Genomic DNA, 26,028 nt, shown 5'->3' on the forward strand with positions numbered 1-26,028 from the left:
ATAGATATATAGTGTATATAGTTACATAGTTATACATATCATACAAAAATCCACCACAAACCACCAAACTGAAGTTGGACCACCAGCACCTTAGAGTGTGGTAGAACCAGCAGAGAGGACAGCATGAGTTGTAACGTCCAAACAATAGAGCTGAACAAAAATATACGGTCATGTCCAACTGCAGCACAAATATCACCTATGGGGACCCATTTAATAAGAGTTCATAAGGTTGCCATTACTCTGGTGAAATGAGTTTTCACCCCATGGGGCAAAGCAAGACCCCTGGTGCTGTACGTCAGTGAGATAACTTCTATAATCCAGTGGGGCAGCCTCTGGCTGGATTAGCGAAGCAGACAAACAACTTGTCACATAAGCACACATTCTGAGTGTGCTCAACGTAGTTACGTAGAACACAGAGAATGCATCCTCCTCTCCTCCACACAACACTCGAAAGGAGGGAAGCAAAAGCTCAGCAGCTCAAATTCCACCACTGCAGGAATGACTTTGGGTAAATAAGCAGTATTTGGGCGAAATACTCATCTCGGGCCATCATGAGAAAACTGCAGGGATGCATGGACAGAGCATGAAAGTCACCCGCTTTCTTTGCAGTAGCCAAAGTGAGAAGCAATGCAGTCTTATATCAAACAAAATTTCATGTTTACCTGCCTCTCAGCAGGTAAACATGAAGGCACCACAGATCTGTGCATGGATGAATCACTTCTCCTCCTACCTGAAGGGGGAGGCAAAAAGATCTACTTGCACCTTGCCAAATAGATCCCAAATCTGGGCCACGATCAAAGGGTGCAACCTCCAACATTGCAACCTCAACTCCCAGGTTCAGATGGCCCAGAGCATGGGTGACTCTTAGAGACACCCATGCACCATAACAGGTTTCTTCTCTGCCTGTTTATGTAAAAGATCACTGTTGAACTGTTGGTCCTGACTAGGAAATGCTGGCCCCTCAGTACCAGACAAAAAAGCTTGAGGGCTAAGAACACTGCTAGCAGCTGTAAGTGACAGATGTGCAGGGTGTGCTGCGCTGTGGTCCAGGTCCCTCTCACTGATGTACAAATGCATAGAGCTCCCCACCCTCTTAGGGAAGCATCTGTGGACACCACCTTGTGAAACAACACCCTCCCAATCCAAGAGCCCTGGTGAAATGCGGCCACTCTGTGCTACGACAAATGTTTGCAACTGGAAAACGAGCATATTTCCAAAACGAGGAAAGAAATCTGCTGAATCTGAATCTGTTAAAGTGGTCACACTGTGCAACTAACTGCAACCAGTTTGTGTGTTTTTTGATGTTTGCACATGTTTGCTCATCGCAGCCCCTGAGTATAAACGCTACATGTAGAAAGTAAAAGTAACAAGTTTACAAAAAAATGGTTAAGTTAAGTATGGATACCTGAATATTCTATTTAAATACAGTAACAAATTATTATACTTTGTAAGGAAGTATTTGTACTTCTTTATGTCCCACCTCTGCTAAATACTGCAACAGAAGGAGGTCAGAGATCAAGTTTTCTGAACATCTTGTGAATGCCAGACGAAAGAAGTTACCTAGGATTTTCAAATCAATACCACAGGTGCATCTACTAAAAATTTCAGACATGTTTGAATGTTCGAGAATGAGGCAATGTAGAATGTTCTAATTGATAGCTTAGTCTCAGATGAATTCAAATCCCACTGACCTTAGCTTCAACGTCAAAGGTCAAGTTTTTTCAAGGATCACCTTGGATTTTCACAATTATGCTAAAAGTGCATCTATTAGGAGGTTGAGTGCTAACACTGCTTCTGTTGGTATTTTTAAATATAGTGATATGATTGCATTTCCCTCAATTTAACAAGTCACAGTAAAATCACCAGCAGTAATCACTAAAATTGGAGCATCAAGGATGCGTAAAAAGTGCCGGGAGGTGTGATCACAGTCACAAAGATTTGGTGTGTGGGCAGGAATTCAACCCAGTAACTTCACCCCAAATCGACATTACACAGATCCTGCCTTGGAATCCGCAAGAGAGCAACCTTCACAAGCACAAAATTATGGCTTGACTTTTGTACAGTGGAAGAAAGTGGAGCCTTATTGTCCATGTCTTATAAATTTTTGCATCGGATTTGATGGTAACCAATGTTTTTGCAGTTTAATCCTTTTGCCTTTATTGAAAATGGACAGTGGAGAGAGAGAGAGAGGGGGGAATACGTTCAGCAAGGGGACACGGGTCAGACTCGGACCTGGACTGCTTTCTGGCCATGTATAATTGGTGACTAGATCACCTACTGAGCTAAGCTGGTGCTTTATGTTCTTCTACACATAGTACAGGTCAGCTGTTACAAACGGTTTTCATGTTCATTCAATGCACTGCTCAATTTTGATGCAGTAATTTTCGCTGGTCTCTGCTCTCTTAGCAGAATGCTGGTCATTACTAAAATGAAATTAGTGCATTGTCAATGGATCACAAGCAGAACTTTCTTTCTCCATCTCTGCATTTTTTCAGTTGTGGCATCTTGATAATCTAGTGGTTACCAAAAAGGCAGTACGATTCCAAACACACACAAACAAAATATTATGCTATAATTCTTCACATTTAACAACTTAACTGTAATAGAGGCATGCAGGTAAGAGTCTGCTTTTTAAAGAAAGTTTTTAAGAAAGTATGAACACAGATACATCTATATTATATAAAGAATATCTCATGGGATAAATACATAATAACACTTTTTGATATGAAAAATTTGTTTTAAGGATCGAGCAACTTATGTATATATATATATCTTTTTACATCACTTTAATTTGCAGAACAACCTCTTTAGGTGTTTAGTAATTTCTTTCATTTTTAATCCATATATGATTGGATTAAATAGTGGATGATATAAAACCACTTGCAAAGTCATTATTAAACCTACAGTCTGTGAAATATTAGATTCCAGTCGAAGTACAATAATATCATATGCACAGAAGAATGAATAGTTGAATAAAACCAGCAGGTGAGGTAAGCAGGTCTGTGCAGCCTTTTTCTTGACTTCTCTACAGCTTTGATAAGATATTACAAGTATCTTTGTGTAAGTGAAAACTATGAAGAGCATAGGAAGAAATGCAACATTGAGCAAAACAATCACACCATAAATAGCCAAAACTATTGAACTCACACAATGAAGTTTGTACACTGAATTATTACAAAATATCCCTTGCAGAGTAAAGTTACACACTTTTCTAGTAGCACTTAGTGATGTTGTTCCTGCAACCTGACAAGCAGGCACAAGCCACGCTAAGACCAAGAAAACAGAGATGGTAGTTTTTTTCATGATTACAGGATATTGCAAAGGTTTGCATATAGACACATATCTGTCATAGGCCATGACTGCCAACAGTAAAAATTATGAACCTCCTGAAGTGTAAAATAAAAAAAATTGAAAGTGGCACATTGTGTGTGATATAATCTGTTTTTCAGATAAAACATCAAACAAAAGCTTTGGGTAGATGGTTGTGCTGCAAAAAATAGAGTTAATCAGCAAAGCTGCAATAAAAATATACATGGGCTCATGAAGGCTTTGATGAAACACAATAAGACAAATAATGGTGGAATTAGAGAAAATTACTAGAGCATATATTGTAAAAATAATCAGAAAATAGACATATCTGTACTTTTCCACCTCTACATATCCATTAAGTGTTATGTAAGTTAAATTTAGTTTGCTCTCCATTTTAAATAGTCAGAAATGTACCTCTAAATTAAACTGCAGATATTCAACCTACCTAAAATATTGAGTGAAGTCTTTATTATCTATATTTGAAATGATCTACAGTTACCTGGGTTTGAATTGCACACATGGAATCCTATCCAGAGTTCTGATGCAGTATTTTTTTGTCACACTGCTTCATCCTTCATTGATTTCAGTGAACGCAGGCATTTACATGACCTTTGTCAATCTCTGGAGAGTTGGTAGGTAGTTAGGCAAATTATTTCATTTGAATCTAATATTGATCATAACACTTTAAGCCAAAAAAGTAGTATTGCTAAATCTTGAGTCTGATTTCATATAAAAATAATGGAATAGATTCCTTTATAGGATTAAAGTTTAATATATAAACATAATAAAGCCCATGGGACTGAGTTGCCCTGACCAGGATATCAATCTGGGCCACTGGATGGCAGCTTTTCCTTATAACTACCCTCCTTCCTGATGCCATTGCCTTTCATTGTACACCAATGTAAGTAACAGAGAGACAGAAACAATTAAATGATAGAAAAGTTATTTTTTTTAAATGTCTACCATAGCAATGAGTGTGGTTTTTTTTGTCTTATTGTTTATTGTAAGTTTACATTTACAGGTACAGAGGCACCTGTAAATGTAATGGCTTCATGGCAGCACAGGGACAAGTTCTGAGCACAAGATCCATCGGGCTGGGGTCCACTGCACAAGGCAAGACCTCAGGTGCAGACAGTGTAAAAATGCCCCTGAGACAATCCAGCACATAACAGCAGAGTGCAAGATGCTAGCAGTGAGGGCATATATGGACCGCCATAACCAAGTGGCTGGCGTAGTATACAGAAACATCTGTGCCGAATATAACCTGGAAGGCCACCTATATTTAGGAAACTTCGTTTTTTGTTTATCTGTGTTATCTTTGTCTGATATTAACATTTGGTTTGATGACCTGAAATATTTAGGTGTGACAAAAATACAAAAAATAGGAAATCAAAAAGGGCCAAACACTTTTTACACCACTATAGTTGCCTGCAAATAGACTTACTGAATCTAATCTCCTAACTCCTGCCATTTTCCATTGTGCAGTCTGCGCTCCTTGCCTGTTTCCTAGTTAACTTTCAAAACTTTTTGCTCGCCCATCTGAACTTTGTCCTGTGTTCCTGTAAGGAGTTCAGAATCGACAGGCGGTTACTCACTTCCTAGAATCCGCTCATTTCCATTTAATTCAGATTTATTGATATTTTGCCAAATTAACAGTTGCCCCATAGTGCTTTATATTGTAAGGTAAAGATAATACAATGCAACAATACATAGAAACAGTCAGGTGACCCCTATGAGCAAGCACTTGGCGACAGTGGGAAGAAAATAAACCCCCTTTAAACAAGAAGAATCAGGCTTATGTAGGGGCAACCATCTGCCATTACCAGTTGGGGTGAGGGGAGGAAGACAGGACAAAAATCATTCTGTAGAAGAGAGACAGAGATTAATAATAACTCTTTAAATGCAGAGTGGTGTACAAGCACATAGTGAGTGAAAAGAGGTGAGTAAAGGAGAAGTGCATCATCTAAAGCCCCCAAAATTCTAGGCCTATTGCAGCACAAAAAGTGAGGATGTTGTGTTACCTGATCCAGCCCTAACTGTATGCTTTGTTCTGTAAGAACTACTCCAATGTTTAACATTGGCAAATGCTAAAGTCAAGTGTGATGGATTGTCAAAAACCAAGTGTAGCCGCTCACATAGACAGAAATCTCTCTAAAAGAGATTGCAGTTATTCACAGTGAGACTTCAGCTGTTTGGAGAAAGGTTGCCTCCTATCAGACGAAATGAGTCATGATACTCATAGTATCCCCAGGCTATTTTAATGTATTTAATAAAAATATTGATTGATTGATTGATTGATTAGTATCACTGTATCTATACAATACAAAATAGTGTGATACTATACTGTATCAGGGGTCTCAAACTCCAGACCTCTAGGGCCGGTGTCCTGAAACTTTTCCATGTGTGCCTGTTGCAACCCACCTGAATACAATTAGGTAGGTAGAAAACCATAATTCAAAGAGTATAACTTAGACAAAAAAACACAAACACTGGGTCACCAGACCCAGGACCGTGACATGACAGAAAAAACACATTACTTGTAGATACTAAAGATTAAAGTAAAAGAGGCTGAACAAATGAGTGACAGACCTTCACAGTACAGTTCCCTGGTGGACAAAGCAAACTGATAAAAACTTTCCACTGGCTGAGATGATTCACTGTGTGCATTTGTTTCGTGAATATACCTCAAGGTATATTTCAAGTTCAAATCACTTTAAATTTATATGACACACAGCATGAGTTGCATGTTGTACGGATTTTGATTGGTTTTTGCTTATGCATTTAACGTGGCTATGTTGCTTTGCATCTGTTTTATAATTTAAACATTTTTTTTCCAAAGCATTAATGGATGAGGTGTTAAATGCTACATATTTAACTTTAGATGGGTATGTTGAAGTTAACAAGTACAGATATGTTTATTTTTTTATTTTCTTTATATTATATAGTTTAATAATCTTCAGTAATTCTACTATTGTGTACATAATCTGGATTCATAAAAACCTTCATGAGCCGATGTACATTTTCATTGCAGCTTTGCTACTGAACTGTCTCCTTTACAGCACAACTATTTACCCAAAACTGCTGATTGACTTTTTATCTGAAAAACAAGTCATAACATATTCAGCCTGTATCTTTCAGTTGTTTATGTTTTACACTCTAGGTGGTTCTGAGTTCTTTCTCTTGGTAGCCATGGCCTATGACAGATATGTGGCTATTTGTAAACCTCTTGAATATCCAACTATCATGAACAAAACCACTGTGAGTATTTTCCTGTTCATAGCTTGGCTTGTACCTGCTTGTCATATTGCAGTCCCAGCAATAGGGAGTGCTGAAGCAACATTGTGTAACATTAATTTAAAGGGAATATTTTGTAATAATGCAATTTACACTCTTCAGTGTGTAAGGTCAAAGTTAAATACTGCATTTGGAGTGGTTAGTTTAATAGATCTTGTAATACTTCCTATGGTCTTTGTAGTTTTCACATACACAAAAATATTTATCGTGTCTTATCAAAGTTGTAAAGAAATTAGAAAAAAAGCTGCTGAGACGTGTTTACCCCACCTGTTAGTTTTAATCAATTTCTCCTGTTTAAGTATCTATGATGTAAGCATAGCTCGAGTGGAGTCAGATTTTCCCAAAACTGCGCGATTGATAATGACATTACAAATAGTGCTCTATCATCCATTGTTTAATCCATTCATTTATGGGCTCAAAATGAAGGAAATTTCTAAACAGCTAAAAAGATTTTTCTGTCATGATAAAATCATTTTATGAAAGCTATGTTCCTGCAATTTGTTCTGTAATTACTCTGCTGCTATTACTGAAAACACTTTTTATTTAATATAATCAAGTGGTCCAAACTGCCATTTGGTAAATGTTCATGTTTACTGCATCTGTGGAAAAGGGGGAATAAGTAAAACATAAAAATGTAATTATAACCAATTTGATCAGGAAAGTGTAACTGCATTTATGAAAATAGGAAGCTTGTATCATTTGCTTTGGGTATAGTAAGGTACATGGTTGTCCAGGTTGACTGTATTGTTTTATAGATAGATAGATAGATAGATAGATAGATAGATAGATAGATAGATAGATAGATAGATAGATAGATAGATAGATAGATAGACTGTTTGATCCAGTGTACAGTCCTTATCGTATTGACTGTATTGGCTTTCCTCTCTGTCTTTCTGTACTCTCAGGGGAAAAGGTTGATTCAGGTTCATTTTGACTTGGCCTTTCCAAGACTTGCATTAACCATTTAGGCCCTTATAAATAAACTAACCTATTGCAAAACCTGTTGTAACAAATCTGACAGTTCTTGGCATAAGCATGTACAAACAAACAACTATTTAAATGCCAAAAGTGCTGCAGAAAAAATAATGTAAAGTATATATATATATATATATATATATATATATATATATATATAGATAGATAGATATAGATATAGATATATAAGACAACATGCATTTTGCAGTATTTTCCCATCAACTGAAATGTCAGCACTCGACAATAACTCTCTTATCACAGTTATCCACAGGCCACTGACCCCAGATAAGTGACTGTGACTCTTCAATTGGCCCCACACCCAGTGCATAAAAACTTAACAAATTTACACCAGGTGCACATATCAACTCAACTGGCCCAATCACTCTGCCCCACCTTGTGGGAATCGCAAGACATACCATACTACGATACCATATTGCAATTTTCTAGCATTTTTAGTATGCTGAGTATTACACAAGTATTCCCATTCTGTTTTCATTTATTTAATAAAATATTGATATTTGGTGTCAATGGATCAATGCAATATTGCTATATAAAATATACTATATATACACAACACTATCTCGATTCCCCCCCCCCCTCCCCTCCCCCCCGAGGTGTCTAAGGCTACGTTCACACTGCAGATGAAAGCACATCAAATCCGACATTTTTGACCCTATGTGACCCATATCCGATCATGGTATGACAGTTTGAACAGCACAAATCTGATATTTTCAAATCCGACCTAGGTCACTTTCGTATGTGGTACTGAATCCGATACATATCTGATGTTTTAGAAAGCGACTGCTGTTTGAATGGTCATGTCGCGTTAAATCAGTCTTTTATGTCACTGACACAAGACAGACGGCAATTATCAGCGATGGACAAGACAAACGAGAAAGCATGGCGGCAGAAACTGGAGACGGAGCGAGTCAATGGACAGAAACTAAGGTTTTGGACTTGATTAGCATATGGGGAGACAATTCTATTCAAGCTAACCTTGAATCCCACTACTCCTGGTTCCAACTCAGTGTCCATATATACCTCTGCATGGAGGTAGCAGCCACTGCTCCAAACAAAGCCATTGTTAAAGCATGGGCTCTCTCTTTTCTCAGTGTCCTTCTTTCTCTAATTAATTTGTAAAAAATTCTGTCGGTTACGACTGTGCAGAAATTGATAGACTGCTGCAACAACATCTACTAGCTCTGTAGCCGCAATTTTTACTTCCGTAAACAGAGCGCGTTGTGTGTGACGTCTTCTTTTGCGCATGCAGGCCGCTTGAGGGCCAGAAACCGTTCACACTAGAGCGCGTTTGCTGTCACATTTATTTGTAGTGTGAACAACCAGACAAAAAAAATCGGATTTGATGAAAAAATCTGAATTGAGCATTAAGGCCTGCAGTGAGGAAAATAGTGGTTTGTACAGCAAACAGTACAAACTTTGGATGTAGCATATTAATGTGTAGATGTGCAAGGCAGGTAGGATTGGACCCAAAAAGCAAGACTCACAAGCAGCACTGAATTCAAACTCAGTTTTATTGCTGGAATTACAGAGCACATGAACTGAGAAAAACACAAGAAACCTAAACTGATTCAAACTAACGAGATAGGACAGCCAGTGGATGAGGGAGATCATGAAACTGGACGGAGGGCGACATAGACAATTTATGCAGGAGGGAATCAGGCAAAGAGGAAGCACCTGGCGAACACAGCTGGCAACGATCTAACAGACGAGACAGGGGGAATAAAAACTGAACATTATGCATACAAGACAGAAGACTATCGAAGTAAAAACAGAATGCACAGGAAACTGAGACGCAGACTGTCGAAACCCAGGGAACAGAGGGAAAAGACAGAGAGGACGAGGAAGCATGGGAAAGAGAGGGCGAGAGAGCGATGGACGACACACACACACACACACACACACACACACACACACACACACACACACACACACACACACACACACACAGACATATAACTTGGGAAACTGGCAACTAAAAGACAAGGGGCTTTACAGGGAGGCACACATAACACAGGAAATTCAGGGCAGGACACAGAGGAAAGACTAAGACAAACAGGACGTGAAAGGGAACAGGCTAAATGAACAAGTGCCTGAGACTAGAAATACAAATTATGAAACTAAGAAGCACAAAAAGACTAACCAATACCAAATAAAGGCTAAAAAAAACAGATCACCACAATAATAAACAAGGTTCAAAAATCCAAAACCCAAAAAGCTGGGTCAACGACCCAGGTACCAATTACAACATTGTTTAATGTTTCACTTGCCACAATACAACAATTTCAGAGCTTCCTTCTAGCCATGATGCCAGCGAGACCTCATCCAACCAGATTCATTCAATATACAACAGAATCGTTCTAGGGTACTAAAATTTTGGTGTTGAAATAGAACACAAGTTATGGCAGCTAAATAAATGAGTAATTTGTAGTATCAACTAAAGCCTCATTATTCAGCCACTTGTGAGGCTGAACAATCACGTTACAGACCTTTACAGTTCAGCTCCCTGGAGGACGAGGTAACCTGATAAAACCTTTCACAGAGTAAGATGATTCACTGTGCACATTTGACTGATGAATGTACTCCAAGATATTTTTCAAGTTCAAATACCTACAAATGAGTGAAGGAAAGACAACACAGGTTGCATATTGGTGCAGTTTTGTTTTGTTATTTGTTATTCTTCATTAACACTGCTTGTTTAATTTTTTTTTTCAAAGCATTAATGGATGAGGTGTTAAATGCTACATATTTAACTTTAGATGGGTATGTTGAAGTTAACAAGTACAGATATGTTTATTTTTTCATTTTCTTTATATTATATAGTTTAATAATCTTCAGTAATTCTACTATTGTGTACATAATCTGGATTCATAAAAACCTTCATGAGCCGATGTACACTTTCATTGCTGCTTTGCTGCTGAACTGTCTCCTTTACAGCACAACTGTTTACCCCAAACTGCTGATTGACTTTTTATCTGAAAAACAAGTCACAACATATTCAGCCTGTCTCTTTCAGTTTTTTATGTTTTACACTTTAGGCAGTTCAGAGTTCTTTCTCTTGGCAGCCATGGCCTATGACAGATATGTGGCTATTTGTAAACCTCTACAATATCAAACTATCATGAGTAAAACCACTGTGAGTATTTTCTTGGCTGTAGCATGGCTTGTACCTGTTTGTCATATTGCAGTCTTAACAGCTGGGAGTGCTGAAGCAACATTGTGTAACTTTAACTTAAAAGGAATATTTTGTAATAATGCAGTTTACACTCTTCAGTGTGTAAAGTCACGATTAATTACTGTATTTGGAGTAGTTGCTTTAATAGATCTTGTAATATTACCTATGCTCTTCATAGTTTTTACATACTCAAACATTTTTATCCTCACTTATCAAAGCTGTAAAGAAGTGAGGAAGAAAGCTGTGGAGACCTGTTTACCCCATTTGTTAGTTTTATTTAGCTTCTCCTGTTTAAGTATCTACGATGTAAGCATAGCTCGAGTAGAATCAGATTTTCCCAAAACTGCGCGATTAATAATGACATTACAAATAGTGCTCTATCATCCATTGCTTAATCCATTCATTTATGGGCTCAAAATGAAGGAAATTTCTAAACAGCTAAAAAATATTTTCTATCATGATAAAATCATTTCATGTATTAACTCTGAATGCTAAGGTGCCACAATTTGTTTTGTAATAATTTTCCTGCCATCATTGAAAATGCTTTTCATTTAACAAAGTCATTCAAACTATTATTCAGAAAAGTACAGGAAAAAATAAAACATGCCATGTTCATCTGTATTTGTAAATAAACTGAACATATATGTTCAATTTATTAATATTATAATATTCTAATATTATATATTATAATATTATTATTATTATATTATTATTAACGTGCATTGAAGTCTGTTGTTAAGCTCAGTAAAATGCTCATGTGAATAGGGTTTAAGACCTATGGTTAATTTACATTAACAGCTTTTGGTGAAGTATTTAAATACAAATATAAATTGCCTTCTTTTATGAAAGGTTCACCAATTCCAAGATAGGTAAGAGGATAGGTAATCAAATAAACTATCAGATTAGTTTTGTCAGACTTTCATATTTTATTTTGGATTTTTATAACATTATTGGTGATTCTTATATTCTATGCTGTGTAATAAAGATTTTCCACTAAAGGAATGGGTGGTAACACTTTATAAAACTGTGATAGCTGCAATAGCTTTATAATAACTACATCTTCCTCCCTTGTCACAAATCATGGGCCAGTTATTGTCATCTATCTTGAATGTGCATAAAACATTTGAAAAAGTACAATCCTAATTCCAAAAAAGTTGGCATATAAGAAAAGAACCCAATAATTTGCAAATTATTTACTGTCATGGCCCTGTGCCTCCCCGGCTAGCCCAGTCTGGCTACAAGTGTTTTTGCCTCTATTGTCCCTTCTCTCTTCCCTCTCGCACCCAGCGCACCACCAGGGCGGAGTTCTCTGTGGGCTCCCGCCCCTGGCTCCCGCACCTGCAAACAATCTCTGGTGATCAGCACTCACACTAGCTCGGTACTTAAGGAGGTGGCTGGAGGTGCCTCATCGCTGGATTATTGTGTAACACTCGTCAGTGTCATTGCAAGTCAAGCTTTCTCTGAGTTTCACTCGTGCCGCAACTTACCTGTTCTCCTTTCCTGTGCCAGACTTCTTGCCAGACTGAGGATCGCCGTTTAGTGAGCCAAAGCCGGAGTCCGAGCTAGCCTGAGCGTCCGTGGAGGATTGTGCATAGCCCATGTGTTCCTTCCCCGTGCCTGTGTTCCTGGAGACCCCCCTTCCCGTGACCCCCCCCCCCCCCAACTTGTATATATTCGCACCTGGTGTCTGTTGTAAATAAATTGTGAACTTTTGAGACGGTCTGCCTCTGAGTCTCTCCTGAGCCTGACAGAATTATCCAGCCACGAAATGGACTCCGCAGACCCCACACCTGCTGCGGCAGCCCCGATCCCTCTAGAGGAAATACTGCAACGTCACGAACAGATGTTAATTCAACTCGGCAGAGAAGTGGCAGCGTTAACTCAGCGGCATCTTCGCAGGTAACTCCCGCTGCCGTCGCTACGCCTGGTGCTGCAGCCGCTCAGGCAGCTGGCGTCATAGCCCCGTTAGCTTCGGCCTTTTCACTAGATAAACTGTTGCCTACACCTGAGCCTTTTTCTGGGGAACTGGGGAAATGTGCGGGATTTTTAACACAATGTACGATGCAGTTCCAACAGTTGCCTAATATGTTCGCTAGCGACGGGGTCAAAATTGCCTTCCTGACCCAGCTGCTTCGTGACCGAGCTTTGACCTGGGCTCAGGCACTGCTGCAGGCCAGCCCCGGAATTTCTTATGATGACTTTCTGGCCCGTTTCAAGGCAGTGTTTGATAAGGGCTCTAGTGCGGAGGCCGCCGGCCACCGTTTAATCAACCTAAAACAAGGTAGGCACAGTATGGCGGACTATTCCATTGATTTTTGGACACTGGCGGTGCAAGCTAAGTGGGACTCTGAGGCTCTAAAAAACGCCCTGTTAAATAATGTCAATGAGGAGCTGAAAGATGAAATTATGATGCGTGAAATCCCTTCCTCTCTGGAGGCGCTTATGTCACTATGCATCCAGGTGGATGACCGCCTACGGACGCGCCGGACCTCACGGAAACAGCTGTTTCGGGAACTTCCAGCGTCGAGAGAAGACCAGTCTGAGTCACGGGAAGCCCGGAGTGCCAGGGAGGAGGAGGGGGAACAACCAATGCAGCTTGGTCGCTCACGGCTCTCACCTGCGGAACGACAGTGCCGCTTTGCAGCGGGTGAGTGTTTATATTGTGGCCGTAAGGGTCATTTCATCTCCGCCTGTCCCGCATTGGCAAAAGGGCGCGCCCACCAGTAATTGAGAGGCTACTGGTGGGCGACCTGTCTGGCAAACACCCTCTTCCACGTTTGTTATTGGCCGCTAGACTCTCTTTTCAGAATGAAGCACATTCACTCTCCGCTCTGGTAGATTCAGGAGCGGAACAAAACTTTATTGATGCCTCACCAGTTGCTAAGCTTCACATTCACACCAAGTCTCTGCCTCACCCCCTCCGGGTGTCAGCTTTATCCGGTCAACGTTTGCCAGACATAACTCTTGTCACCTTACCCATCGCCCTCACCCTCTCTGGCAATCACACGGAGAACATTTGCTTTCGTGTTTTCAAGGCTCCTGTCACCCCCCTCGTGTTAGGCTACCCATGGCTCATGCAACACAATCACATTGATTGGCAAAAGAAGCAGGTTACGGGATGGAGCACTGAATGCCATATGAACTGCCTTCGGGCTGCCATTCCACCTGTGCCTCTCTCCTCCCCAGGGGAGCCCTCTCTGCCTGCAGACCTGTCGTCAGTACCCAGTGGCTATCATGATCTAGCAGCGGTGTTCAGTAAAGATAAAGCTCTATCCCTCCCACCTCACCGGCCTTACGATTGCGCCATTGACCGCCATCGCCTGTCATCATCTCCGGTGGGAGCAGGTTTCTTGCTTGAGGAATGGAAGACGGCGTTCAACACACCCCTTGGGCACTTCGAATATCTGGTGATGCCCTTCGGACTGACCAATGCTCCAGCAGTATTCCAAGCTCTCGTTAACGATGTGCTAAGAGATTTCATTAATCAATGTGCCTTTGTTTATTTGGATGATATTCTGATCTTCTCCAAGTCTCAGGCAGAACACGAGGTCCATGTCCGACAGATCCTTCAACGTCTCCTGGAGAACAGACTGTACGTGAAAGGTGAGAAATGCGAATTCCATGTTGACACTGTGGCTTTTCGAAGATACATCATCGCCCGGGGAGATCTGAAGCCTGACCCGGAGAAGATTCGGGTAGTAGTGGACTGGCCTCGACCCCCCAACCGTCTCCAGCTCCAGCGCTTCCTTGGATTCGCCAATTTCTATCGGCGCTTCATTAGAGACTTCAGTAAGATCGCCTTACCTCTCACCAAACTCACCTCTCCAAAAATCCCCTTTCAGTGGGACCCACCTGCTCAGGAAGCCTTCGATCTCCTGAAAAAGAAGTTTGCCACTGCTCCTATCCTCCGTCAGCCTAACCTCCAGCAGCAGTTCGTGGTTGAGGTGGATGCGTCTGACACTGGGGCTGGGACAGTTCTTTCCCAGATGTTTGAAGGTAAACTTCACCCTTGTGCTTTCTTTTCACGTCGCTTCTCGTCCGCAGAACGCAATTACGACATTGGGGACCGGGAGTTATTGGCAGTTAAGCTTGCCCTAGAGGAGTGGCGGCACTGGCTAGAGGGCGCTGAACAGCCTTTCATCGTATGGACTGACCATAAAAATCTGGAGTACATCCGATCGGCCAAGCGCCTCAACTCACGACAAGCTAGGTGGGCACTCTTTTTCTCTCGATTCAATTTCTCTATCACCTACAGGCCCGGATCCCGTAATGTAAAGCCAGATGCGCTCTCCCGGCTGTTCACCAACACTGAGGAGTGCACTGACCCTGAGCCCATCCTTCCTGCTGCCTGTGTGATCAGAGCTGTCACATGGGAGATCGAAACTCTAGTTCGCCAGGCTCAGGACACTGACCCTGACCCAGGTACAGGGCCCCCTGGCCGGCTGTTCGTCCCTACCTCCGTCCGTGCCCAAGTTCTTCAGTGGGCTCACATCACCCGATTCACCTGCCACCCGGGGATCCAACGCACTATCACCTTTCTTCAACTGTATTTTTGGTGGCCGACTTTGGAGAAAGACGCTAGAGAGTATGTTTCCGCCTGCACCACATGCACTCGGGGCAAACGCCCCAATTGCCCACCATCCGGACTGCTTCAACCTCTGCCCACGCCCTGCCAACCTTGGTCACACATAGCCCTGGATTTCATCACCGGCCTTTCACCTTCTTCGGGTAATTCCACTATTCTAACCATTGTAGATCGTTTTTCTAAAGCTGTCCATTTTGTTGCCCTCCCAAAGCTTCCGTCTGCCTTGGAAACAGCACAGTTACTTACCACCCACGTCTTCTGACTCCATGGTATCCCAGCAGACATCGTCTCGGACAGAGGACCGCAGTTCACTTCCAGAGTGTGAAAGGAATTCTGCACACAGCTTGGGACAAAGGTTAGTCTCTCCTCTGGCTTTCATCCCCAGAGCAATGGACAAGCTGAGAGGACAAACCAGGAACTCGAAGCGGCCCTGCGGTGCATAGTCTCCCACAACCAAACCACCTGGAGTGAGCAGTTACCGTGGATTGAGTATGCCCACAACAGTCTCACCTCATCTGCTACAGGACTATCCCCATTCGATGCCTCCATGGGTTATCAACCACCCCTGTTCCCCGCTATTGAAGCTTAGCACACCGTTCCCTCTGTGCAACATCATCTCCGCAGGTGCTGCCGGGCCTGGCGGGCGACCTGGGCAGCTCTGCTATGAACAAAAGAACGCAACAAGGTTCTTGCTGACCGCCGCCGGATCCCAGCCCCAGAATTTACGGTTGGTCAGAAGGTTTGGCTCTCCACCCGTTTTGTGCCCGTTCGTACAGAATCCAAGAAACTCTCTCCTGCCTTCATTGGTCCATTCGAAATCGAAGCTCTGATCAATCCTGTGTCTGTCCGGTTGAAGCTACCTCGCAATATGCGTATTCATAACGTGTTCGATGTTTCGCAGATCAAACCTGTGCTCTCCAGCCCGTTGTTGAGTCTCTCCTGAGCCTGACAATTTACCACCGATAATTTATTCACAATAGATCATACAGTAACAAACATGTAAAATGCTTAACATGAGATTACTACTTATTTTACAATATATTAGCTCATCCTAAAAAAAGATAGGATGTGAGCAAAAAAATGGCTGGAAAAGCAATCCACCATCCATCCATCCATTTTCTTCCACTTATCCATGGCAGAGTGATGGGGGCAGCAGCCTAAGAAGAGAAGCCCAGACCTTCCTGTCCCCAGCCACCCCCCAGCTTGTCCGGGGGAACAGCAAGGCATTCCCTGGACAGCCAAGAAATATAATCTCTCCAGCATGTCTGCCCCAGGGCCTCCTCCCAGTGGGACATGCCTGGAACACCTCACCCAGGAAGCATCTAGGAGGCAACCTTGTCAGATGCCTGAACCACCTCAGTTGGCTCCTTTCGATGTGAAGGAGCAGTGACTCTACTCTGTGCCCCTCCCAAGATGCTTAAACTCCCCCCCTTAAAGCAGGAACTTGTCCCTGGCACGGAGTGGGCACTCCAACCTTTCCTGGCTAAGGGCCATGGCCTCAGATTTGGAAGTGCTGATTGTCATTCCCACCGCTTCACACTCGGCTGCCAACCATTCCAGTGTGAGCTGGAGGCCATCACCTGATGAAGCAAACAGAACCACATCACCTGCCAAAAGGAGAATTGAGATTTTGAGACCACCCAAATGGGAGCCACTTGGTTATGCCTAGAAATACTGTCCATAAAAATTATGAACAGAAAAAGGGCAAAGGGCAGCCCTGGCGAAGTGCAACACCCACCTCATGGTTCCCTTTACCTCTGGTGCCTACCATATGGTTCAGGGGTTACCACCATGACAGGCACCAACCACCTTCTGGTCGCAGCTCAGTACAGCAGCTTCAGCAATGGAGGTGCTGAACATTGTCCGTTTGGACTCAATGTCTCCGACCTCCCTAGGAATGCTGTTGAAGCTCTGCCAGAGTGAGAGTTGAGGGTCTCTGCCCCTGGCTGCTGCCCAGCACACATTGCACCTGACCCCTACGGCACCTACTGCGCGTGGTGGGACTACAGGAGACGGCACCTCCTGCAGGTGATGAGCTTACAGGCCAAAGGACCCAAAACATGTTAGGTGTGTTTTATCATGATTCATATAATACTGATGACGGATTTTTAGGCTAATAGTTAGGCTAACACACTTACCTCTCATCTTTTTTTTCCTTACAAAACCGATAGATCATCCACTTCTTTTAAGTGTCTCTCAGCACAATTCTTAGCATATTTTGGTTCCTGCAACTGGTCCGTCGGGTTATTGTCTCCCCAGAAACACTTCCCTTGTGCTTTTGGAAATCTGTTTTTTCCTATTTCTGTTTTGTTTTTTCCTATTTCCATTGTCGTTTTTCCTATTTCTGTTTTGTTTTTTCCTATTTCCGTTGTGTTTTGTGTGCTTTTGCAGCGTTTTTCTTATTGCTGGTGTTTTCTTAAGTTGCAGTCCATTTGGCCTCTCAGGGCCACCGTAAATTATCTTAAAGTGCATTAACTATTTTGTCTCCCCACATTGCATTGCAGTGTGCATGATGTAGATCTACATTAAATTGTCTTAGCCTGAACAGAATTACATATTTAAATATAGCACTATATTTGCTGTTATTTTATTATCATTTCTAATTTTTTCTTCTTTTAAATTTGTTTTTCAATTAATACCCATGTATGTATGTAGTAAAAGAGGAGGAGCCAGAAAATGTACCCGTGTAAGTAAGGGCTAACCACTGTCGGCTTATGTCTCCAGAGGTTGAACATGGTAATAGGTCTTTGTGGAGAGTTGAATGAGATATATGGAGCTTGAAGTTTCATTTTCATCATATATTTGGTCTGACTTGAACAGTTCACTTTCTAAAGATGAGCACACACCATGTTTAGGTATCTATGAATAATAATATTTTACATGTACTACATTTAAACATTCTGCCTGTTTAAAATTTTAGTTTATAATATCTGATCTTCATGAATGCTGAAATGAATATAACATATATAACTTTTGGTGGTCACGTGGAAGTGGAGAAATACAGATATATTTATTTTGTAATTATGTTTATGGTATACGTTCTAATAATTTGCAGCAATTCCACTATTGTGTGGGTCATCATAGTTCAAAAAAGCCTTCATGAGCCTATGTACATTTTCATTGCTGCTTTGTTAGTGAACTCTATTCTTTTGAGCACTGTGATCTACCCGAAGCTTTTGATTGACTTCTTATCTGAAAAACAGATTATTTTGTATCACGCCTGTCTTTTTCAAGTATTCATGTTTTATGTTTTAAGCAGTTCAGAATTCTTACTGCTGTCAGCCATGGCTTATGACAGATATGTGTCTATATGTAAACCTCTGCAATATCCAACTATCATGAGAAGAACAACAGTCAGTATTTTCCTGATTTTGTCCTGGTTTTTACCTGCTATTCAGATTGTAGTGCCAGTACTAAGAAATTCTATTACACCACTCTGTAACTTTACTTTGAAAGGTATATTTTGTAACAATTCTGTCAACCATCTTTATTGTGTAACTTCAAAAGCACTATCTATATATGGTATGGTTGTTCTATTTAATGGTGCACTTTTCCCCATGCTTTTTATACTTTTTACATACATAAAGATAATTATAGTTGCCTGTCAGAGTTGTGGAAACGTCAGAAAAAAAGCTGCACAAACCTGTTTGCCTCATGTGCTAGTTCTAATTAACTATTCTTGTTTGGTTACTTATGATATGGTTATAGTTAGACTGGAATCAGAGTTTCCTAAAACTGCACGTTTTATAATGACATTGCAGTTTGTAACATATAACCCTCTTTGTAATCCACTAATATATGGACTAAAAATGAAAGAAATCTCTAAAAACCTCAAAAGGCTGTTCTCCTGAACTAAAGTAAACTATTGTAGACTTTTATAGTCTTTTTTTAAAAATTGTTTTTTAGTGTTTATTTAAGAGGTGTTAAATGATATCTGATCTTTGGTAGGTCTTTAATAAGACCTATCATTTCTGAGAAATATTCTTTTCAGTGTAAAAACTGATAAACTTCTCCAGCTATTCAAAGCATTTGATTCTGTTCAGTAATTTTTGGATTATTCATTAAAAAATATTACTATCATTACTCCTATTCATAATATTGTTTCTTAATATACAGTTTAAGGACATTTGAAATGACTGATTGAATGAAAACCAAAAATATATAGCTTTTTCTCTTTTGTATTATAATATCACAGATTTCTGTGGTCATAGTGTGAGATTCAAAAACTGGGCCTTTTCCTTGTGCAAGAGAGAGCGGATCATTATTTAAAATTCTAAATGAAAGTAAGAAAATAGTAAGATCCTAACTGTCTGATATCACTTTCCTCATATAGATTTCTGAATAAAGAAATGTGTTAATAATTTTATACTGTGATTTCATATTTATTGGTTCTCACGATCAAATCCAAAAGCTGAGACTATGTATGAAGATAACTGAAAATATGGAAGACGTAGTTTGACATGAGGATGAGTACATAAGGAAGTGAGAGAATTAACATGCTCAGGTTTTTGTATCTGCATTGCAGCCCTCTGTAAATGAAATAGGGTTCAGAATGCATATTGAAAACATATAGATTGACAACTTCAAATCACCAAAAAATTGTGGGTCTGAGTAAAGTATATATTTTCCATTTGATTTATATTTAGGTTTATGTGATTCAGAATTTCATTATGTGGTGTGACTATTGCAAAATGAGCAGTTTTTATGGAGATATAATCAGGGCTCTAGACTAACTTTTTGCCATGGGTGCACCGGTGCGCCTAAAGTTAGGTGCACCGGCACAAAAGTTAGGCGCACTCAACTTTTTCAACCGCATCGCTTAACACCGGAGTTTTACATGTGCACTTTTTTGGGGGGGAAGTTGCAGTCCATACAGACAATATTCATTTCTAAATTATTAACTAACAATCTTGTGCTTAAAGTGCTTTGTCAATATTGTAGAAAATGTTATTGTAGAAAACTTAATCATCATCTCGGCCTCCTCTGACGACCTGTTTGCTGTTGCATGCTGCTGAAAGGCAGTGGGGAGAGGGGACACTTGGGCAGTGCATTTATTGCAGCATATAATGTGTTTTCTGGATACACTGTGCTTTTTCAGCATTCAAAGATTGATGGCACCGTGTCAGACCACTGGCTATGAATTTCAGACAGATCAGGCCTTAACTTAACAAAAAAGTTATCAATAGTTCTTTTCATCTTTTCTTATTACCCACAGCTACATCCACTTCTGTCGGGCGTAGGCTGCTCACTAGGGCTGGGTATCATCACTGATTTCTATATTCCATTCGATTTCGGTTCTTAAACTGATTCGATTCAATTTAGCCTCAGACAGTCAGAAATATTATAATTCTGATCATTTATCAGTACTGATACACGTGAGACTTCATCAGAATTGTGAACATCACAGCAGATGCCTTTGTGTCAAAGTAACTGACAATAAAACACAGAAAAACATCAAGGAGATTTTTCTGGCCTGGCTTTTTATAGCAGATAACCTTAAAAATATTCTGCAATTTTGCACAATTTTAAAAAGTTTACATTTCTTCAGTATTGAACAGCAGAAAATAGGCTTTCTTGTCCGAGGTCATTTAAGTGAAAAAAAGAAAAAGAAAAGAAAAAGACAGCGGCCGACAGCGCTGTAAACAACGGTAGACTGGTGGGTAATAAGCGAATGGATAATGCAGAAAACAGAGATTTGAGATGGGAAACTGTTCTTGAAGTACACAGAGAAAGAGCGAGCTGTGCATCGTGATGGAAGCAAAACAGCAAAACTCAGAGGGAATGCATGACGATGTTTATCAAATGTGAAGGGTAGTTTGCTGCTTCTTTTGCTGCTGGCTCGGTGAATTTTGGTTGGAGAGAGACAAAACCTGCAGCTCAGAATCAGCGCAAAAAGACGTAAACACAGCGCGGACCAGATGCATCAGAATCGGTGAGCCCCGAGGGTGTGTCCATTTACGTGCCGTCGGGTGAGAAAGCCGAGAAAGACAAAGCTGATTCTGATGCGTCGGGTCCGCTCTGTGTTTACGTCTTTGTGTGGAATCCGTGTACCTGCTCTCATTTGCTGTTTGGTGGTTGTTGAAATAGTTTTGTGAGCTGTAATCTGAGAAACTGGCGTTTCTGGCAAAACACAGTTATATTTAAAAGTCAATTCAGGATTTAATGAATTGATATCGCTTTATTCAAGCTACTCACCTCCCTCTATCCACCTGCACTTTCAACTGGACCACGGCCAATCAAAGAGGTCCCGCCCCTGACTATCTCTGATTGGTTTAGTCCACGATAGGGACATAATGTGTGTCTGTTGTTGACCACACGGAGAGTTGCAGAGATTTTTTATTTTTTTTTGTTACCCGAACAGTTGGTCGCACCGGTGCGACCAAATACTTTTTTTAGTCGCACCATTGAAAAATTTGGTCGCATTTGCGACCAAATTGGTCGCACTCTAGAGGCCTGATAATGGTCAAATCTTGTAACGCTTAAGAGTAGTTTAAAGGATTTTGTTTTAATTACCTCACATGAAAGTAAAAATTTGAATTAAATACATTTTATAGTATAGCCAGTAAATATATTTTACTGAATTTCTAAATTCACATAATCAAATACAGGAAAAAAAGTCTAAAAATAACTATAATAAAAATAATTTTCTAAATGAATGTTAGATATATTCCAGTATTACACTTAGAGCTGGGCGATAGAACGATAACGATATGTATTGCGAAATAACTTTTTCTCGATAGAAAAATTAAACTATTCTACTACTCTCTCTTGTCCTCTTAAAAAAAAGAAGAACGGCCAATCCAAATTAAGTAGCGCAGAGCCGAACCAATCACAGCCGCACCGTCACGTCACGTGACTTGTTACGTACAGCACAAGTGCCAAGCCGCACATGTGTATTTGTTTGGGAAGCAGCTGCCAAGCGCCGTGCCGCCCGGTTAATGGAGGAAATGAGTTTGCCAACTAGAGAAAAATCAACCGAGAGCGTGACCGAAGGTTACCGAAGAGAAAACAGATGATGGTTCCAATGCCGGAGAGATTGTCGAACGGAAGGGCCATAGAAGTTCCGTAGTGTGAAGGTATTTCGGCTATTTGAAGTCTGACAAAAAACAGAGTAGCGCGCACTGTAAATTGTGCCGAAAGCAAGTCTGGAAATACAATAAACCGGTGCATGCTCAATCTCTGACTGAAAGCGCTAATTCGTCATTCGGCTTTTGTCAGACTAAAGTAACTGTTAAAACTGTTTGAAAAGCTAAGCTATACAACAAAGAGAGATTGAGAATTTCCTTTTAGTTCTCAGTTTATTTGATATTGACAAAAGTTAGTGAATTTTGTCTGTTCTTCTGTAAAACAAACTAAGATTTATTTTTAGAATTAATATTTTGTTTCTAAGTGGAATTGACAATTTAGTAGTCTGTTTTGTTTGTTCTATTTTGAAACTTAAATGCTTTAGTGGCTGCCTTTTGTGTACTTTGCAATATTTGCCTTTATTTATCTGAAAAAGTCTCATGTTCCTTAAGTACATCTACCCTGTTGAACTTATTATGGGAAATAAATATTTAAATCAAAACAAGCTGCTGATTATTTCACATTTTACTTGTGAGCAACGGCACATTTAAATCTTACAAATATAGTTATTTGACTTATATCGTGATATATATCGTTATCGCCTGAAATGAAAAAAACATATCGTGATATGAAAAAATCTTATATCACCCAGCTCTAATTACACTATTAATTAGTGTACCTGTGTACCACAGACCTCTAAGCTGGGAGTAGTACTTAGAAGACCATCTCTTCACTTAGATGTTTTAGCTAATAATAGACTAATAGGCAACCTTACTGTTATATCAAAAAATGTCGTAATTGTAAAAAATAGTTGTAAAATATGTAACTGTTCATCGTCAGAGAAATGGCTTATTTGAACTGTTTCAGTCATGTTTCAGAGCTCATCACAAGACAGAAACAGCTTTAGTGAAGGTTACAAATTATTTTCTAATGGCCTCTGACAGTCAACTCATCTCTGTGGTTGTCCTGCTTTACCTCAATGCAGTAAATTTAAATTTCACACACCAAGGTTATCACTCATAAATGAGGAGCAGGACTCATCATTACTCATCACCAAATAATTTTCCAATATTAAATAACGCTCTTTCGATCAGTGCTCTTTTTATGTAATTGGTCTACAACTAGTTTCATTTTTTATTTTTTTCCACTGATGAATTGATGGTTTTTTAGATTTATTCCTGTAGGGCTGTAAAATTTTGGAAGCCAAACAAAGGTTATATATCCTTGTGTAAGGTTATATTGTGTGCGCTTGTGTGTTTTTGTGTGTGTGTGTGTGTGTGTGTGTGTGTGTGTGTGGTCTTAGAAGAAAAAAGTAAGTTCCAACTGTATTATGCAATTTTACTTCAGGATTAGGTGACAGAAATTAAGTTGACAGTCCATAGGTGATATAAGGCTACTGTAATGAGTATCATTAGTGAGCTTGCATCCCACCTGCACTGTGTAAAACAACAGGCCAAGCCTCAGAGGAGTGGCCTGACTACAGCCAGTCTCTAAACAACTAATTATCTCACAGTAGCTACTATGATGGACTTTTGGGATGTTCTCCCATGTATCACTGTCATTAGCAGGATCTGTGAACCTGATCTAATGTAGTATATCACAACAAATATTCAGTATACCTTTGGGTCTTCACACCAGAGAGAAAAGAGAGACGGAGATAATTTATTATTTCAATGGCCTCCACAATGTGTCACTAAGTTGTAACTATCACAGACGTAACTGTCAAAAGGATAAAGTGGTCAACAAGTCATTTTGTCTTTTGGCCTAAGAGAGCAATTAAACTTGCCTTGTATTAAAAAGTTTGGTATTAATTATCAGAAACAGGAGCTTTAAAGAGTAGCCTTCAAAGCGTACCTGACTATGGTGTAAACTAGTATAGTGGCTTTTAAATAAACAAGATGTGATTCAAGTACAGATTTTGAACAAGTTTTACCTTCTGAAGTCAAAGTCATCACATGTGCTAACCCTAACCCTCCCCCATACCCAGCAACAACCATTGCTAGCAGACTGTGCTCTGCAATAGCCAACTAAAATGAATACTTGAATCCCGAATATGTATTGAGATGACACTCAGTACACTCAAATATAACACTAAACGTGAATAGGAACAATTTTGCTTTTGTATTATTCCACTTAGTTTAAAAGTGTCATTATCACATAATGATACAATATCTAAAAAATCTTAGTGTTATTTACAGTAAGATGTGTCCACGACATGTTTTGATGCCTCATTATGTTGGCTTCAATCTATTAATTTGGTGGAGTTAATCAAACTGTCAAAGTTACTGACAGCGGAGAATCAGCGAGGTTCCTTCTTTCTACTGGTTCATCTTAAATTGGCCATGCGATCATCAGATATTATCCCAGAGGGTAAATGAGTATTGTGCTGTTTATTAATTACACCCATTGTTTTTACACAGTGCACCATTTTCAGAGAGCCAAAAAGTATTTGGAGAAACTGTCCTGTCCTGTCCAGTGTTTTTGAGTTTTCTTATATTTTGATATTCATTGTTTATGTTTAAGTCTCATTTAGATTTCCTGATTCTCACTATTGCTGCTTCACGCTCGGCTGCAAACCGCTCCAGTGCAAGCTGGAGGCCATTACCTAATAAAGCAAACAGAACCACATCATCTCAAGAGGGTAAAGAGCTGGTCCGCGACTGGGATGAGTTTCCTGGGGAGGCTAAGGAGTGTGATCCTCCTATTGTTGGAGCACACCCTCCTGGGGTTGGGGGCTATGGTTCCCCACACCCTCCATCAGATAGTTGTAATAACTTAAAAGTTAAAATAAATAAATATCAAGTTGACCAGTTTGGCAAAGCCATAATGATCCACTTGGAAAAATATATCCATTGGGCATCTTTCTTGGCCTTCAGACAACAATTCTGATTGATTCAGTGCTGAACGGGACAGGCAAAAAAAAAAAAAAAAATAGCAACATACCGTTGTGTTGACAAGACATAAAGCAAGACATAGTTCCTGGGTGGAAACTCAAGGCAGTGTTGTCTATGCAGAAACATGACAATAAAAATAAGATTCTAATTAAAACTTTTTTCCATGTTGATTACGTAATCTTCCTAATCTTTCCTGTGCTAAACTTTGTCTGCCTGTGTCTGTGTCCCTGTGTCCCTGCCCCTATCCCTGAGATCACTCTATTCAATAAACGTTTCACTGTTTGGAATTTTCAGTCTATTGTGTCTGCTTTTGGGTCCAACCTCCACACTTGGCTGCACAGCCTTGATAATATAATCTGGCAAGGAATAAACCAAGCGGACCCAACACGCACCATAATTTTTAAACAGGCTCTCCAGGTCCTAGATAAGAAATGGCAAACTATCATTGATAAGCAGGAGGAACTACTCGCTTTAGTTCAAGAGATGTATTCTAGTGTAACCCCTTGCCTCTGCATAGGATCCACCAGCTATGGCCCAATCCCACTCTGACTCACGTAAAGCCACCACCCAGTTATTTCCCAATGTGAACTTCATGGTTTCCGCCACAGTATTATGTGATGCTGTTTTTCACACACCTGAAACATTCTCCTGTAAGTCAGGACGATGTTGGGGGTTTCTGTCTTTCCCCAGTGATGCCTCTAAGCTGTTCCATG

The 26,028-nt window shown here is 40.2% G+C and overlaps 2 protein-coding genes and 2 pseudogenes across 2 annotated transcripts; 3 read left to right on the forward strand and 1 right to left on the reverse strand.

The window, feature by feature from the left end:
- Nucleotides 1–2,781: 2,781 nt before the first annotated feature.
- Nucleotides 2,782–3,702, reverse strand: LOC134645648 (olfactory receptor 10AG1-like; annotated as a pseudogene).
- Nucleotides 3,703–6,153: 2,451 nt separating this feature from the next.
- LOC134644508 (olfactory receptor-like protein OLF4) lies at nt 6,154–7,083 on the forward strand. The gene has a single exon (XM_063497595.1). It carries the CDS (start codon nt 6,154–6,156, stop codon nt 7,081–7,083), a length of 930 nt encoding a protein of 309 aa, XP_063353665.1.
- Nucleotides 7,084–10,318: 3,235 nt separating this feature from the next.
- Nucleotides 10,319–11,266, forward strand: LOC134644509 (olfactory receptor 5F1-like). The gene has a single exon (XM_063497596.1). It carries the CDS (start codon nt 10,319–10,321, stop codon nt 11,264–11,266), a length of 948 nt encoding a protein of 315 aa, XP_063353666.1.
- Nucleotides 11,267–18,295: 7,029 nt separating this feature from the next.
- On the forward strand, nt 18,296–19,237 carry LOC134644510 (olfactory receptor 6N2-like; annotated as a pseudogene).
- Nucleotides 19,238–26,028: the final 6,791 nt, after the last annotated feature.

The sequence above is a fragment of the Pelmatolapia mariae genome, linkage group LG16_19, assembly GCF_036321145.2.
Source record: "Pelmatolapia mariae isolate MD_Pm_ZW linkage group LG16_19, Pm_UMD_F_2, whole genome shotgun sequence".
Taxonomy (NCBI): domain Eukaryota; kingdom Metazoa; phylum Chordata; class Actinopteri; order Cichliformes; family Cichlidae; genus Pelmatolapia; species Pelmatolapia mariae.

What these genes read in the sequence shown, in the direction of transcription:
- LOC134644508 (XM_063497595.1), top strand. Translation starts at nt 6,154, where the DNA reads ATGGATGAGGTGTTAAATGCTACATATTTAACTTTAGATGGGTATGTT.
- LOC134644509 (XM_063497596.1), top strand. Translation starts at nt 10,319, where the DNA reads ATGGATGAGGTGTTAAATGCTACATATTTAACTTTAGATGGGTATGTT.